The sequence below is a fragment of the Lampetra planeri genome, chromosome 18 (genome assembly GCF_965212315.1).
Source record: "Lampetra planeri chromosome 18, kcLamPlan1.2.h2, whole genome shotgun sequence".
In the NCBI taxonomy this organism is placed as follows: Eukaryota; Metazoa; Chordata; class Hyperoartia; order Petromyzontiformes; family Petromyzontidae; genus Lampetra; species Lampetra planeri.
Window position 1 is genome coordinate 9,344,688 of NC_136124.1, and position 18,742 is coordinate 9,363,429.

Here is an 18,742-nt window from a genome sequence, read left to right on the forward strand (position 1 = left end):
CCCCCTCGTGGAAACAGTGGTTGCCATAACCTTCTAGCCCAAGCAGGGATTGAGCACTTAAGCCACAAGTTTAAAGTGAAGGATCGAGAGTTGGAGACCAGATGGTCCCCATTCCTACGGAGCTTATAATGAGGTGCGTGGGTGAGGACGTTGGGAGATGGGGGACGGGTGTAAGGGGAGGGGGCCGCAACCCTCCGTCGTGACGAGCGGGAGCAGAGCATCGCTCAGTGGGAAGGTTAGGGGACATCCATTTAGTACGTACGCAAAAATCTGTCAAAACTTGACCCCCCCCCTCCCTGTACGCATGCGTACTTTTTACACCCCCCCCCCCCACCTGTGTATGTACGCTTGATGCACCCCCCCCCCCCCCCGCGAATTTACTACTATAATGATCCAATAATGTCTGTGTGTCCCGCGCGTGACGTCACTCCACATGAGGCCCCGTGTGTATTATTATTTTTTCTAGGGTTTTTCTTTGTACTCCTTTCCCCCCCCCCTCTCTCCCCCTTTTATCCCCCCCCCTTCCAACCTACCCCCGGCCCCTTTTGTTTTCCCAGTATGTTAGTTACCCCTTTCCCTTATCCCTTTCCCCTCCCCAAATCAATCTTCGTGCCCCTTCACGTGGTGCCCCACTTGCAGTGGGGCAGCGAGTCCAACTTCCCCCTTTGTAAGGTCCAGCGCACCGACATCGGTTTGTTCCCCTCCGCTTGCGACCGGGGCTTGAGTTGTGTTAGAATAAAAACTGTTAAAAAAATCCGTACATCACCTTTGGGACCGTCCATAAATGACATCACGCACCTAGGGGGGGGGGGAGTCAGACATTTGTGACTATGGGGGGGGGGGGGGGGTTGAGAAATGTGACGTCACATCAAAATGTGCAACTTGAAATAAATATAGACAACACGTTCTACTTATTTAAATATACTTTTTTTTATAAATGTTTTCTCCTACAACATCAGAGTGCATCGGCACATTAAATACGCACTACAATGATAATAGTTTAAAAGATTTGAGGCATGTTTTTTTTTGTTGGGGGGGGGGGGGGCAGAGCTTTGTGACGTCATATTTGAGGGGGGGTCTGACTTGTGACGTCGTGTGACGAAGGGGGGGGGTAAAAAATCGTCCAAAATCGCGTGACGTCATTTATGGACGGCCCCTTTCCTGGTAATGCAAGACTCCTACAGTCGTAACCTACCCCGCTCATTCTGGCATGTGGATGCATGTGCGATTTAAGTTGCACCTTCGCCAAGTCTAAATTTCGATTTAACGCAGGACGGCAGATATAGCGCAAAGGAGGACAGAGTAGAACAAGCTTCTATTACAAAGAAACATGTCCCCCGTATAGCCTTTAAAGACTCTTGGGGCAAGTGCTCTTCACAAACACCTATGAAGGTCGACACGGCACACGAGGAGTTGGCCAGCACCACGCCTGGCCGCCCTTGTCTCTTGCGAGGCAATGTTTACACACCGCACCAGGTACTCATTTGAGGCTAAGTCGACCTCGGTGAGGCCCAGGACCTGTTCAGATGATCGTCACTGGTGTTGGCCATGAGCGGGAATCTAACCACTGCGCTACCATTCCCCGCGCTACATACACACACCATAGACACATACACAGCATATGTACATGCTTGCAGTAATGCTTTGTTATACACTTTCAATACACTCGCTCACTCGCACCACGACCGAATACCAACACACAACACATACACGCAGAATTTACATAAATATACCCTTTCATTAATACTCGCATAAACATGCTGTATTACGCACGTGCTCGCACAACACAAACACACATACACATCATGTGGTATAAAAAAACAATTAAGTATATATCTTTGAAATAATATTCTGTTAGAGACTCTGTACTCTACATGTACACACACCATAAACGCATCATATACAGAATATACCGTTGCATCATTACTCTCGTGTACACGCTGCGTTAAAGACATACTCACACATGACCTGCCTGCACAAGGCACATCACGTGTACACCCTGGAGTTAATGATCTCTTATAGCCACGCTCACTCATACATAGAACCAATACACGCAGCACACAAACAGTTTGATGTACACTCTTTTCTTTAATAGAGTACACACCGGTCATTGCATACCAACACACATAAAAGACAAAATAACAAACATCACTTGTATGTCTAAACATTACGAGGCTGTTCTTGTACACACGCCGTGTTGCACATCTCCACTCGGAACAACACTGGCTACACACACGACATACACACACACCATACGTAAACACTTCCATTAAAACTCTACTAATCACGCTGACCATTTCACAACACACGCACAATATATACACAACCTTGCATTAACACACTGTGTACCAGCACACAACACATAACATTTACACACGCAGCATATATACTGTATATCCTTACGTGAATACATGTTGACCAGTCCATATAGTATACTACTTATACACAGCATATAATTGACATTTTCATTAATACTCTTATCAAACACGCTGACCACCGCATACCAACACAGTGCACATGTAGCTCACGCTCACAATATATGTACTTGAATGAGTACTCTATTAAACACGCTGACAACCGCATACCAGCACACAACACGCACACACAACAACACGCACACACACGTGTCCTCTGGTGCGCGTGTCACCATCGCGAACATCACACGCAGCGCGCTCGGGGTGGGTTCAACCTCGGCAGCACCGCCGAGCGAACGCCTCTCGTGCGCAGTCTTAACAACACAGAGCGTGCACTTGTGTTCATTACAAGATTTACAACGCAGCGAGCGTTGTCTCTCTCTCTCTCATCACTTCAAAGCATCGCATCCGAAGAGCGGCCATGTGCGTGCCGGGATGGTAGAAATCTGCAGAAGCTTCCGCTGAACGTGGGCGCGTTAATGCCCGGATCGGTCCGGGTCGCCGTGCCTTCCCTCTCTTCCCTCATCTGTCCGGCCGAGCCATGCGGTGTTTCCCCTTCTTTCTGCTGCTGCCAGAGTCGCTCAAGCGGAGCCGCAAGCCTCCGAGAGAAGAGGGGACCTCCACCAAGGAGCTACCGCCTGTGCCGAGCCGGCCCTGGGACCAGGACGGGCCCTGGGACCAAGACGGGTCCTGGGAGCGAACCATGGCGGCGGACGTTGGAGGCAACGGCAAGAAGGCGCAGCAGAGTGCCGGTGGGAAGGCGGAGATAACTGGAGTCGAACCGGGACAGGCCAGCTGGCAAGCTCAGCGAGCCACAGTGCGAGAACGGTGGGATCTCGGCGCATTCTCACACATGCTGTGCGGCAGTTCCAATATATTCACATGTACATGTCAAGCATAGGATTAATGAAAATGTTTTAAACCCAGGGCTCCCTTGGAAAAAAAATAACTGGTTTAAATGGACGTTTAACCGATCAATAAGGTTTTAGTTTATATGTACATACAGATACACTATCTTCACTGTGTGACTACATGTATGTTGTGTACAGCATGCATGCGGTCTAGTGCAGCTTTATTTTTGTTCCACAGCTGTGATTCCACGGTGTGTTTTTAAAATAGAAACCCGCATGGTGTCATTAATAATCCACGTGAATATGTTGCGGCACATTCGGTCCGGACTTCAGGATCGTGGTCAGCACTTTTTTGTTTTCATGTTTGGGAGCCGAGTTACCCATTGGAGTTCAAACAGTCAAGCATAATTACGGCTTGTGGCATACACACTACGTATGTATGAATGTTGAACTTCTTTTGCTGAATATATTACACACTTCAGGTAAAGCTAGTTTGATAGCGACTTGCGTAATTATTTGTGGTAAACAAATTTATTTCGATTTAAAGCTTTCGTGACTGCAGGAATCCATACTCTTTGGTTCTTTCGGCAAAGTCACGTAGATAGAAAATCAATCTATTGATATACGTAATCAATCTATTGCTTTTCTATCTACGTGACTTTACCGAAAGAACCAGAGTAAGCAAATCACATGAAGACATTGGTAAACAGTGCCTTTATTTGATTTCCCTAAAGTTACAGAAAGTGTGGGTATTGTGGTGGATTGCCTATGGCTAAACATTTTTTGTTGTTCTGATAAATACCCTCCGTAAGATCGAAAACATGCTTTCACTTATCTAACCTTCACTCATTTACTGTACATATATGTTTAGTTTGAAGTGAAGTGCTCTAGGCCTTTGAAGTTGTATTTTCGTTTGTTTATTATCATCATCATTAGCCATGATATGTCGAAAACTGTATGAAGGACTCGCCAAGACATCGTGGTCTCATGATGCAACAATTAATCTTAGCTCCTGCACACAAGATGTTTTCATTGCTCCATCTCCAATGTCGACATACTGTCATTCATCATAAGTCTGGACCACGAGGCATCATCCCTTCTAGTGACGTGTCTTTCCCAAGCCCGATTTTCTTATGAGTCAATATGCTGGCGAGATGTTAAATACCTCTCCTGGTATACAGGAGGTCATGGTTTCGATCCCAACACTGACACCTCCTGTGGTCATGTGGATTTATTTCCAGGTCCTCCGTTTTTTCCCTCCACATTTAGAAACGTGTTTAGAGTATTTGGCTGCTTTAAATTTCCACGTGATAAGCCACTTGGTTGAGCTGTCATTTGTGGCCAGGTTGCTTCTGAAAAAGAGCTATATAGCTCAGTGGGCCTTACCTGGTAAAATTTTAAATGATTTAGTTTAGTTTTCATGTCTCCAACTTGTGAATTTTATCTCATCCATGTGTTCCTCTTCTAGTGATTCAGTGTAATTCCAAAATTGTACTGCTTCATGTTTTTATTTAAGCGTGTTATTGCATTCCCATTGTTACTTTTGTTAGAATTACAATTACCAGCATGGGTCTAACCATTCATCCTCTCCACAATTGGATGAATCGCCACGTTTGGGGAGGTCCCATCATACATTCAAGATTTAAGTCTAGTTTGACCCTTGTTAGAATCGATGCTGTCCGAAGTTTACAACGTCACATGAACCAATCACAATAACACAAATAATTTAAAGTAATCTATCCCTACATGCACAATTCGATGAATGCATTGCAAGTGGGAATCTGTTTCATTTGGTGAATCTTGTATCCAAAACAATAATTTATGGGGATTGTTAGTCCATAATAATGCATTTCTATGTCCAGAGCTTTTCATGAAAATGTAGGAGTGCATTGCTAATGCAACATAACACAATTGTCATGGTACAATGACACGCACAGAGACGGAGATAATCTCAATGTATTACTATTTGGCCATGGACACATTTTTTACGCTCAACAAATGTGCTCTACAAACATACGTGGCAAAGAAAGTTTATGTCTTCAGATCCCATCAGAGCCTTTGTGGTAAAACAACATCAAGAAACAAACAAAACAATTTCTTCTTGCTCATTTAAAACCCATTTTGACATCCAGCAGGGTTGGTGTGACCTCGGCTGAGATGCCACTGATAAATCAAATACCCACTCACACCTATCATAAAATTGGTGGCACACTTGCTTGGCTGCAAACAGCAACAGGTGCTTGGGGCTTGCCTGAGAGACCTACTAAAGTGCACGCAACAGAGAGGACCGGTTGAGAATTGAGCCCATTACTGTGGCTCTTAAGGGTCAGGGAAAACCTGTCGCTCATTGTTTGGCATCATGTGGGACAGAATGAGAGGTATGATTGAGCCGATAATGCCTTGACCAAGCTTTTGCACCCTTTTGTAGGACGGTTACGGAATATGTGTGTGTAGTGTATCGAATATGTATAGCACGTGTTAAATATCGCATTTTGTTCATGGTAGTTTGTAATCTAATGCAGGCATGCTGTATATATTTTCACCGTTAGCCCTTTAATAATGTGCTTTGGGAATATTATCAAATAAGTGCACCATCTGCCCATTTGTATGGAAATTAAATATCCTATTACGTGCATTGCTTGCACTAGCATGCTCTTGTGATGGTGATGTGACGCAATTAGTAACTGTAACTGAAATGACTGAATTTATACATTTTACATTTTGCAACCACGCATGATTGTTGGGACTGAAATAATCTGGTAATCATGTGAAAATGCTGTGTTTGTTAAAACTGGGAAGGCAGTGTGTAGTAGTGTGCGCTAAGTGTACTTGTAGGAGTTTTACTTTCAGTGATAATTTAGAGCCATCCTCACAACTGAGGGTTAATGCCGGTGAACTGATGCTTTCCCACCTTTTGCAGACTTCCGCATCATGGCATGTAGAGTCCTGTCCAATTTCTCACCGCCCACCAACTCGTCCATTTTCTTCCACTCCCCTTGTAAAATAGTCCTTCGTTAGATCTCTATATTGAACGGTCAGTGAAAGTGTCTTAAACATGTAATTAATATTATGGTTAACATCTAAACATGCTGTCCTTATCTAATTTCCAATTTTTATGCATTTTTTAAAATATACAGTATCTGATCGTCGATTATAATTTTAAATATAAAGAAATTGTAAATGGTTGAATCCGCATGCAGTAGGGTCAAGACAGAAATGTTCTGTAATGCTTACAAAGCATAACCATAGTGCTTTCCTAATGGCCTTTGTGCTATAAGAATGGTAAAAATACTGTAGGCCCTCAATTGTTGATTATATTATTAACAATATGTAATAAAAGTGGCTCACAGGAGTGGTCAGGAGCTGGTTTCCAGCCTCCATAGTGATGGAGAACTTTTAAGCACAGCTCGGCATGTCTGGGATCCAGTTCAGGGCCTTAACCCCGTCACCTGTTGGCTCCTCCGTCACCACCTTCCATTCATACATCACCAAGGTCAGGGGTCGGCAAACCTGCACCTCCAGAGCCGCATGCGGCTCCTGAAGGACTGCTCTAATAAGCACAGTTGACTACGCACGGTGCGAAAAAAGTTCAACATTCATAAATACATTTCTTTATTAAGGACCGCCTTGTATTCACCAGCATTGTGGCTCTTGAAATTTTGAGTTTTTTTTACGAAATTTGAAAATGATGGCCGACCCATGACCATGGTCAATCAGAGAGAGGTTAGATGAACAGGAAGGGATGTGGTGCACTATAAATGTATGGTACAACATAGAATATCTTACTGTCAGATATTTACCTTAACCAATTCACCACCCTTTGCAGTATTTTTTCATGATATAACTAACTTTCTATAAATGTTCGTATAAACTGACCTTTTCACATATCTGCCTATTCTCTGTCCCCAGCAAGTCGAATATGCAACATTGCATATCTATGAAACTATTTTACATTTTACCAGGTAAAGCCCACTGAGCTATTTAGCTATTTTTCAGAATCGACCTGGCCACAAATGATAGTTCAACGAAGTGGCTTATCACGTGGAAATTTAATGCAGCCAAATACTCTGAACGCATGTTGATTCTAAATGTGGAGAGAAAAACCGGAGGACCCGGAGAAAAATTCACGCAACCACGGGTAGAACATACAGACTCCAAATGTACAGCAGGCGTCAGAGTCAGGATCGTACCCACGACCTCCTGTATAGCAGGCGAGGTAGTTAACATCTCGCCACCGTGGCGCTCCATCCCTCCATCTGAGGGATGGAGCAGCGGCACAGTGGTTCGCATGCTTCTCTATGAACCCAGAGAGTTTGATAGCCAGCAACGACGAGCACTAACCAGCATGGTGAAATATTCTCAAACGACCCCTGTGACTGGCACGGTGTGGTGAGGTTTTCATCCAGCTGTGGGTTGACAAAGGGTTGTAAAGTAAAAAAAAACATTGTCATTGATTATGATTTTGTTTGTATTTGTATTTGATGTTGAATTGGCTGCAGGAACGCTATGATGTTTAACAACGCGCTCATCTCAGATGTCACCTTTGTGGTGGGGCCTCAGGGAGCCAGCCAGCGCATCCCCGGACACAAGGTGAGATGACCCATTAAGCCCCTGAGATGTGCATGGACATTGCAGCGAGCAATCCGCGTGCGGCTGAAAGTGCCAGTGAAAAGGGCAGGTGTTGCTTTGTGGATTTCCGATGTACTTCCAAAGGTGATCCGATTGTCAGTAGCCCGCTGCTTTCTGATAGTCCTCTGAGTTTCTTCTAAACAGCTGGTTGAACATTGTGAAAATGATGGCTCCGTATCTTTGAGGAGAGTGCTAAAAGATATAAGTATTGAAATTGTTGGGAGATGTGTAGAGGCTTGGAAATATAATTGTAGTTTCTTCTATAATTGATCATAATTTTCGTTGGGGTATCTATCAATGGTCAATGGATAACCCTGTATCTATGTACCAAAAGACCCAAAGAATATGAACCCTGTATAATCACTACATTACAAGTCCTCGCTTAACGCGTTTTTAATAAAATGCGTTTCTTCTATTAGGGGGGGAACACTTTGCGCACAATGCGTAACGCGCCCATTATAACGCGGTTTCTGAGCAGTGGTCGACGAACTACTTTCATGAGCTGCGTAGCTGAGCGGTGTGGGAATTCTGAGTATAAGCGCAGAAGGATACAGTACGCGGCGGCGTACCTTCATCTCAGTCCATTATCCCGCCATGGGATGGCTGCATTCTTATTTTATGGTGCAAATCTAATTCAAATTTCCATTGTATTTATTTATGCCCTGTAATTTATATACAGCAAATTCTCGATTAACACAGCATTTTTCAGGAATGCATCTTCCATTTTGAACGAGAAATTACTGCACTAATCTCAGCCCTTTGTCAATCCACTGCTGGATGAAGGCTGCCGACATAGTGGTTGTTTGACGAAAACTGCGCCACGCTGGTCAGTGCGCGTTTGTGAAGGGAAGGGCACCCTAGACTGGTTTAGATATCACTAGCCACTGATATCAGCGCTGGCTGGAAAATCAAATTCAAGTAGCCGAGCTTATTGGCCAGTGTGCTCATCATTATGCCACTGCTTCACCCCACTACTCAAACATTAATATGAATGCCAGTTGTCTTAATTCTTAAATGCAAAAAAATCGCCAATAATAACAACACTGCTTTAACAGAAGAATATATAATCGAGGATATTTCGAGCAATGGCCTGTCTTCATAGCACATTCCAGAGAGGCCAGAGATATATAATTTTAAAGGCTTGTAGACTGCACTTAACACCATGGGGCCTGGTGAGAATTACATAAAAACATGTTTTCTCATTACCAGTTTTTAAATTGGCATATGGATCGTTATGGCAAAATCGCCCAATGATGCTGGATGTAATTACCATGTTGTAAAAGTTGTGGCTTTACTCTCCAACACACCGGTGCGCTGAAATGTAGTAACTAATTGGCAAGTTTTGTTTACATGACGAACCTTACTAATTGGCTGTGTCGGGTGGTGGCGGGTTAATGGCACATTTATACTTATTAGTAGCGATTAAGCGCCAGAAACAAAAACCTTCAACTATCTAAAAAAAATACGAAATTAACTGATACATATTAAAAGTATTTTTTTTTTTTATGATGGCACAATTCATTTTGGGAAGGTTCTTGTTAAGACAATGTTCAATCCTCCCCCCTGGCAGTGCATTTCTGCCCGTGCACCATCACCAAATAATTTCTTTTAAATTCACCTCGGTTTGTGTGTTAAACAAAAAGTGCAATGTATAAATATTCCAAGGCCATGTTGTCCATCTTTACTCATTGTAAACGGTTTCAAACGTGCTCCTTGTTTTCCTGAGTGTTGTGATACATTCTTGGAAAACACAAAGAAATAGGTGAAAAGAATCAAGTCACATTGTGCCGTTTTCCACACTTTACCCCCTCTGCTTTGTACTGGCTGCCAACAATGCAAACGTGTCTTGCTGCTATTCACACATTTGTATAGACTTTCAGGACTGTTTGTTCGCTGATGAAGTAGATTCACGAACCATTACAGCCTTTGCCTGAACGAATAACGTGAAGTTTATTGTGCAAAAAAAATAAACGGCTTTCTGATTGAGCTTTCAGGAGAGAAAAATCCTATCATGAACTTTTGGTCATCTGTATTTTTGTAAAAAGAAAGTCCAAACAACTTGCGAGCATAATTTCCATAGTTTAGCACGTAGGCTTTCGCGAACAATATCATCCATAATAGAGGTTTATTTTGGGTTATATCGCATAAATATATAAGCCACAACATTTACAAGCCACAACATTTACAAGCCACAACATTTACAATCTAGATTGTAATGTTGTGGCTTGGCTCTCCACCACACCGGTGTGCTGTCCTAGTGACGAATTGGCATGTTCTGTTTACGTGACAACCCTTACTAGTTGGCTGTGTCGGGTGGTTGATGGTTTAACGACACATTTATATATTTACGTGACATAACCCAAAGAAATACCTCTTATGCATAATTTCCTTTTTGTAGTTCAAGCAATACGTTCCCACCGCTCTTGACTGTTTGAATGCAGTATACATTTGCAACAAGGCTGGTTGTTAAACTATTGTTAATGCTGGTTACATAATATACTCACGAAAGTATAATTTAGTCTTGACTGAAAATGACGGAATAAATTCCATGCCATGTTAAAGAATCATCATTTGCAGTGGTGTGGAGAATATAAGTGACAAATAGATAAGCAATATATCATTTTTATCTGTCTCTCCACGTAACAAATAAAAGTCATTTTTACACAGCCCATCAGTTCCACAGCCTTCAAGCAAGCCTGAATGCTGATTACACTGGTCAACACACTTTTTCTGGCATCAGGTCTTCCAACGGTTTTAAGGTAATTTTGGGGTGCTGATTCCAAATCTGGCATCAGTTTTTGTCTATCACATCAGGTTTTTGAGATATCAAATATTGCATTTTCAAGAAAAACTGCAGAAGAAAAATATTAAATAAATGTGGATATCTACATAAAATTATATTATAAACACACTATCCTAAAAATACAGCACCATATTTTAACACTAAAGCAGTCAATGACTCGCAACAACTTGCAATCATAAGTGACAGAGTTAATTTCGGATAAAATCAATGAAAATGGGGTATGCCGATAGCATAAAAATGAGATGTGATAGAGCAAATCTGAGATCAGATTTGGAATCAGCACCCCGAAATTAGTCTAAAACAGCTGCAAAATTCCAGGCCAGAAAAAAAATGTCTTTTTTTTGTTGACCAGTGTTATATTACACTGTTTGTTGAAACTGGTCCAGAGTATTCATGTACTGAGTACATGCCCCTGAAATGATGTGCCTCCAGAAGGCCGAATGGCTGATGGGTTGTGCAGAAACTATTCTTACTTTTTTACGTGGAGAGACAGATATGACTACCTGAAAGGAGACATATCGTCTGCTGATCTATTTTGCGCCGTGGCAGAGTGTTGAGTCAGCACCGTTGAGATCCTGGGTTAGAATCCACGTCTGATTAAACTGGCTTCTAACTTTGTAGGAAGTTGATGGTCTTGGCCTGGTTGCCAATGACTGCGCAAATAAGACCATGATGTGGAATTATACTGTTTGTTTTTAATAATTTTTACTTAATCCTGTTTTTATTAAGTCCACAAATATCACTTCTATAGCAGGGCATGTATGTGCATAACCTGGAGTAGATTGGAGGCAAATTGAAGGGACCTCATAATTCGTGTTGTGCTATTATCTTCCAGAGGTTGTCTGTCATGCGGTAGTGTGCTTAATTCTGCAAGAGTTCTGAATAGAAGTGTCTTAATTTCATGTAATGATGCTGATGGCACACTTGGATTATAATTGGAGTAAAAAAAAAAGGAAAATTGTATTATTAATATGAGTCAATCCATGGACAAAGAATGCTTTGTTCTTTAATGTATTTTAAAAACTTATATAAGAAATGTACGCTTTCATTTGGATCACCATGTCGTGCACTCAATGTCAGTCAAGGTGTTTTTTTGTCTTTTTATCTCCTGCCAGATAAGTTGCCCATATTTAGTCACTTTGTGACATGTTCTCTCTTATTGTTAGGTTCAGGTATTTCCACTGCTTTCAGCCTGCTTGACTGGATTGTAATAGTCACCTAAAAATATCCCTTAAAAGAATGCAGTTCTTCTGGAGTGGCTTGGGAACTTTGTTTGGTTGACCTTTTCTTTTAGTCCTGCAAACTTGTTGTGTGATGATACGATGTTGTGACATTGAAATTAACTTGTGGAGCATTTAATTCATGCTCTGGTAGTACTTGATCATTAAGAATAGCTACAGTGGCAGACTCGAAATATCTTTTCATGAGCAAAAGTGTAACCAAACTTGCACAATTGGTTTTCCGAGTGGACTTTTTAAAATTTAACTTTCCACGACTGGTCAAACTCGTATGAAACAAGAATTTTACTTTGCCTGCCCTTTCACACCATCGCCAGGAGCTTCTTTTGCCTGACTCTGACACGACTTCTTTCTAACATTTGGCCAACTCGCAGCTCTTGGCACTCCTCATTGAAGCGTCTCCACACCCCCGTATTGTTCCTGCTGTGCCGTAGCAAAGAGACGTGTGTTTGACTGCTGCACGTCAAAATCTTGACACGTTCAACTCTGCTTTTGCAGTACCTGCTGGGGGTGAGCAGCTCGGTCTTCTATGCCATGTTCTATGGAGAGCTTGCCGAAGAGAAGTCTGAAATTGTAATTCCTGATGCAGAGCCACCTGCCTTCCTCGCCATGTTGAAGTAAGCCTTTTCAATTTTTTCTAAAAGCCTCTATATCCTCCCCTCGTGGCTCAGTGTCACTCACGAAATAGCTCAGAGCTGTGAAGTGGTTGTGTTGCGAGCATCTTATTGTGATGGGTTACTCAAATCAGACAGGCGGCGATATCTACACGGCAGTGCGTGTGATGGACATGTGCAAGGTATTGGATAACATGGTGGGATGTTTAAGAGATGCTGTAGTCGTTGATCAAAAGCCTCGGTAGTTAAAAATCAAGACAAACGTGCAACACTATGAACCAATACCTGAGTGTATTAATATTAGTACATGCGCTGCATTTAAATGACTGTTGAACACAGCACGTCCGACAAAGGTGCATTACGTCCGAGGTGCATGCTGTCATCTTGGCCATAAACAGGTCGCCCTGGGAGCTTTGCATGTATTGTTTTTAACTGAGATATACTCAGTAAATCTCCGAGTGTATCTCAAGCACTTAACATGCATCCCAGAGCACTTTTTAGCAGCACTGACGTTAATGAAAAAATAAACTTGACCCCCGAGTGTTAAGACAAATGACTTTTCACCACCATATGCAATTCGTTGGCTGCATCTCATGCAAGATGTTCAGTAGCAATTAAATGTGGATTGAGGGCTTGATGCAAAACATTTTTGAGGTTTCACATCAGTCCTCACCAGGTATAATTGGCAGAGACCACTTTCTTCCTGACACCTGGAGCTAATCCTTCAAGTAGTGGCTTTAACACTGCATGGCCAGATCCATAACTGTTTGTAACTGACATTTTCTATCTGTCTATAATAAATGAATATTTCTTGAGAGCTAGCCAGCCAAAATCTCTGCGTGAAATTGCATCATCATCGAGTCCACAATTACACATCTGCAGTCAACCGTGTGTGTATGTATATACACATTTTAATTGAAATACCCTTCATATGGATGGCTTCAGCCATTGAATGGCACTTCAAACAAGGTACTGAATGCTCAATGCCATGAACCATTATTATGTTGACTGTTCTGTGATTAGCCAAGCATTTTACTGTGCTGTTGGTAATTGCTATGCAGAAGACTGCTGCAGCTTTTGACTTCTGACAAATGTATCCTTACTGCTGACAAACAGCCTCTAAACTTTTACCCGTCCGGGCCACCTGGCTGCCAACGCAACAAGCCTGGCGCGTGTTCCATTTGGGTCAAATTTCGCGTTTAAATCCGGTTTGTCCCCAGGAGCCGGTGTATGGGCTACGTGACAGACTTTGCCTTCGGTCGCAGCCATGTGACGACGCCGTTTAATTCCAAGGCAATTGACGCGGCAGTGAAACCTCCGGTGATGACCAATGGATCTGGAATGTAGTTGCATTTACGTTACGCAATGCATGCAAGTAATGTTCATTGGCTTTATGTAATTAGCGCCACAAGCATCTCGTTTTTAAGCCTTCGTTGCTTTTTGTTCACTCGGTGTCAAAAGTGACCTCGGTTGTATAGTTTTGATATGTCCATGTGAAATGCGTAAATAAACTATTTCAAATACTGGAATATGTTCTCAAACGTAGAATCGGTACACGTTTGTACAAACTCGCTAAATAAGTAGAAAAATGGCCATCTACTCAAAGTGACGCAGACGCTAAAGACATTTTACAATTGTTTTCTTGTATATTTTTTTTTCCCTCTGGAGAAAATAAATGAAACAGTGTTACCTCTGCCTTGGCATGCACTGCACGTTTGGTTGCAGTCCAATGTAAAATGTCAAAGTGGGATAAACCCTACATGTACTTGTTCATGAATGAGAGTATCTATGGCTCTGTTGTCATCCGTGTGGCAAGTATTGCTTTGTGGCAGTTTGACCTCGAGAAAGGTTATTTCACTTCAGCAGGCATTCAGAAAGAGGTAACAGTAAGTGGCTCACGAAAAGTTAATACTATGCTTGTATTCATGTTATTAAGATGAGGCAATGTAATTGTACCATCTGTAAGTTTTGTCTCACCCTTGCAATTTATTTTGACTCAACGTGATGAAGATAGTGCACCGTCGCCGCTGGGCCATTTGGCACAGATTCTGATTAATTTCCTGTAGCAACCCGATAAACTGTCCTGTTGGGTGGTCATTAAAGTACCTCTGACGTCATTCAGACGAGTAAACCATCTTTAATACATTTCGTTAGGATCTGGATGTGCACAAAAAAAATCCTTGCAAATAATGCCTAAAATGGACTGCCATCTGATTTAATGAAAGTGGTCATATGATTAAAATGTTCAGTTCCTCACGTTTGTGTTTTGAGTGGTGCTCACCGCCATGGTCAGATCTGAGTCACTGATGTAAAGTCCACATTCCTATGGCGGGGGCCATTCTCTCCACAGGATCACCACTATTACCCTACCAGAAAGTGGGTTGTCTTGTTTTATTACCCACAGTGGTGCCAGTGTAACCACCGACCAGTAATTAACCCTCCTATTGAGACTTGACGACTCTGCCACAGTGCAACCCAGCTCAACATGGAAAACCTTTATCTTACCGAGTGTCATACAGTACTTTCAAATGCTTCTGGTGGGCCACATGAGTTGATAATACAATTATATCACACTTGGATTGTATGCATTGACTGTGTACGTACGTATGTTGAACTTCTTTGCACCGTACACACGCAACCGTGCTAATTGACTGTGTTCAAAACTACCTTAAAAGACAACAGGTGACCGAGTGTGCTAAAATCACAAACACAGTTTTAGCAAGTTAAAAGTATTTCCCTATAATATTCGCTAATTCGTACAGCCAATATATTGCAGGCCGTTTCCCAGTGGGGGGGTGGGCCCCATGTGGTCATGGGCCGTATTAAAATTTAATTTGTATTGACTGCATCAAGCCCACAGACCGCATCTCGCCCACAGACATTGTGTCCCCCCACCCCTGGAATAGAATCAATGCATTAAAGGTGCAGCTCTGCAATTCCCTGCTCACGCCACTGCTGGCAGAAGGGCTTCTAGAGGGCTCTTGGCCTACTCTTCCATGTTAGCCATACGTCTTGGAAGAGATGGAAGTACCCACACTATACCCTACCAAATGTAATTGGCTGATAGACTAATTGCAGTGAACCCATTTGTACTGCTGGGTGAACAGAGACGGTGGCAGGGATATAAAATAAACCTGCCCCATTGTTTCAACTGCCGCGCTGGGATATCGAATTGAACTGACGACCTCTAAAATTAACAAGTCCGGTGCGCTCACAATTGCATCATAGCAGTGTCCCAGGATAATGCAGCTATCTAAAACTAAAAACTAAACTTTTTATTTTATCAGGTAAGGCCCACTGAGATATACAGCTCTTTTTCAGAAGCGACCTGGCCACAAATGACAGCTCAGCGAAGTGGCTTATCACGTGCAGTTTTATCACAGCCAAATAGTCTCAACGCATGTTTCTAAATGCGGTAGGAAAAACCCGAGGACCCGGAGAAATATCCCCATAACCACGGCGAGAACATGCAAACTCCAAATATATATATAGGTGTCAGGGTCGGGATCGAACCCACGAAACCTCCTGTATACTAGGTAAGGTACTTAACATCTCGCCACCGTGGCGCTTTTGACATCTGAGCACTTGCACTGGCAGGTACATCTATTGCGACGAGATGGATCTGGACGCCGACTCGGTGCTGGCCACGCTGTACGTCGCCAAGAAGTACATGGTGCTGCACCTGGCGCGCGCGTGCGTCTCCTTCCTCAAGACGAGCTTGACGGCGCGCAACGCCTGCGTGCTGCTGGCCCAGAGCCGCCTCTTCGAGGAGCCCGAGCTCGCAGACCGCTGCTGGGAGGTGATCGACGCACAGGTGAGGGCCCGGGAGAAGTTCGTTTCTCGATGGCGTGGGGGAAAGTGCGGAACTGTTGCACGGCCGGGGCGCAGTGTGGCACGCGCTCGCTCACTAGCTCTCTCCTTCACTCGCTCTCTCTCTCTCTGATCCGGATACCGTAGATCTTTGGGTTGGATGACTTGCGCAGACGGGGTTTTCTGAGAGGGCCTGAAGGATGGGAGTCACAGAAAGTAGGTTGTGGACTTTTATATGTGGAGTTGGAGTGTTATATATGGTTGCCACCTAAGGTGCAAACCTGTGAACACGTGGGAAGAACGATGTATCACAATAGCGGAGGAGGAGAGAACCTCATATACATGCACTGCTCTGACAAAAACGTGAAAGCTCTGTCAAAAATAGGATATCCTGGGAATTCAGGACCGGTGGCAATGTTGGATGTTATTTGACTGTGTGTATGGGTCTCATGCAGGCACTCCGGTTTCCATCCACATGCACACAGACATGAAAAAGAACTGGTCACACATCCTGAGTGAGATTATGATCGAATATTGAGTTTTGACGCCTGGATAGATTTTCCAGGGTGACCAAATAACGTGTTACTCTTCAATGTCAGACTTAAAATCTCTATGACTAGCAATAGATGCAACAGGATATACCGTAAGGAGAAAATCCAATGTGAGATCATCATTGCCTGCCGTCATTTTGAACAGGTGATTTAGATTTGTGAGGGATTCAAGTGAACAAACCTCCCAACAAGGCACGGCTGAGAACTGAAAGACCTTTCATTGATTTGTTGTTGCATCGGGAAAAGTAACCATCATCGTTAATGATGCATGCCTGCTCTTTTCACATCAGCCCCGAGTTGAGAACTCTTTTTGGCTGCCAAATTAAAATATTTCTCGAAGATCATTTGAAAGCATTCGGCCATCCATGGCTGATACTGGCAGTGGGACATCGTTTATTTTCTATCCGCTCACTGCGTGGAGTTTCTTTTAAAATAAAAATAAAAACCTCCAGGGGTGATAATGTTCTTAAAACCTTTTAAAAGTATCGCACGTGTATAATGTTCACATGCAAAATCTGTGTCGCCGGTTAACTATTTAATCGCACGAAACGAAGTTATGCCTAACACATCGGTCGCAATTAACCCTTCAAGTCTTTGTGTCATTGTTCAGTGCTTATATGTAATATCCCATTTTGTGTGCACAATGTAAAAAAACATGGTACGCGCATGTAAAATAAATTGGTCATCAACAATAGTACCTCTTAATGAAGCAACGATAAACGCTGAAGAACAAAATGTGGATTGCGTTTGCGGTGGAGGATTCTTTTTTCGTTAATTCTCAAGTGTTTTGGAAAATTATAGCGGACTCCGCTGGGTAGAGGCAACCAGCAGACAAGCCTGCGTGTGCATGTTCATCCCCCGTGGCTCGCATTAGTCCGGGTCAGATGCTGCTGTCTGTTTCGTGCTGTGCAGCCTTTCTGCTTGAGAATCGGATGCAGTTTTTCTTGTGTTTCCCGCTAACAAAGACTGACACTTAAAAGGGCACTTGCTTTCAGAAGTTCGAGTTTTTTTGCGCATGTTTATTTATATGTTGCCTGATAAAAAAAATCATTTTTCTCGTTGACCTCATGTTATTTGCGTGGTTTATTACGAACACCGTTGATCTGAATTGTACACACAGGGTGAAGAAAGAGATCACTGATTTGGAGTTGTTTGACATGTGTGTACTGCGATTTGCGGTGGTTTTTTTTGTTAAACAAGCAAATATGCGTTCAAATGCAAACAAACATTTGCTATTCTGGTGAATTCATCATTTGTTGTGCCGTGGCAATCGTTTTCTCATGTAAGTTCGTGTAATGGGAATCTGAAAACGAACATTGCCGGCTTCTTGTTACAAAGGCAAGCATGTAATCGAGAAAACACCATCACACGGCGATTCGTATAAACACGTGATTGGTAATCATCGTATGCTTTTTCTTTAGATGAACCAAGTGGGTTATAATTGTTATAGCGTAACATAGTTTGCCATGTGCACTCATACTCAAGTTAAAATGTTGTCATTGCAGCTCACAGTCTTTTTAATTGCACGTTTCCAGAAGCCCATCATCAAACGTTTAAAAGTGCATATGACACCGATTTTTTGACCACTTTGCACTTACTAATTTAATAGTACTATTGAGTATAAGAATTCTCCTGAAGTCATATTGAACCTTTTGGCAGTACAAATAATTACACTAAACCCCATTTCTCCTCTCTTTTTGAATTCTCAGACGAATCCAGTAACCCATCGAGGACAAAGAGTGATGAGTTATCGTGCTTAAAGAAATGCAGCTGGATAATATTGGTCTGGAAAGCCAATAGGGCAATGGACTGAAATATACTTTAACTTCTAT

The 18,742-nt window shown here is 42.7% G+C and overlaps 1 protein-coding gene across 4 annotated transcripts in view; it reads left to right on the forward strand.

The window, feature by feature from the left end:
• The window catches only part of LOC144723620 (BTB/POZ domain-containing protein 3-like), a 34,777-nt gene that overhangs the window by 12,870 nt on the left and 3,165 nt on the right, over positions 1–18,742 (forward strand). The window contains exons 2-5 of one of the 4 annotated variants that reach the window (XM_078602498.1): positions 2,990–3,242; positions 7,765–7,855; positions 12,434–12,552; positions 16,147–16,363. In XM_078602498.1, the coding sequence (XP_078458624.1) occupies positions 3,118–3,242; positions 7,765–7,855; positions 12,434–12,552; positions 16,147–16,363 (552 nt within the window). In that variant the 5' untranslated portion in view covers positions 2,990–3,117. The other 3 variants (XM_078602495.1, XM_078602496.1, XM_078602497.1) reach the window with 3 other exon arrangements.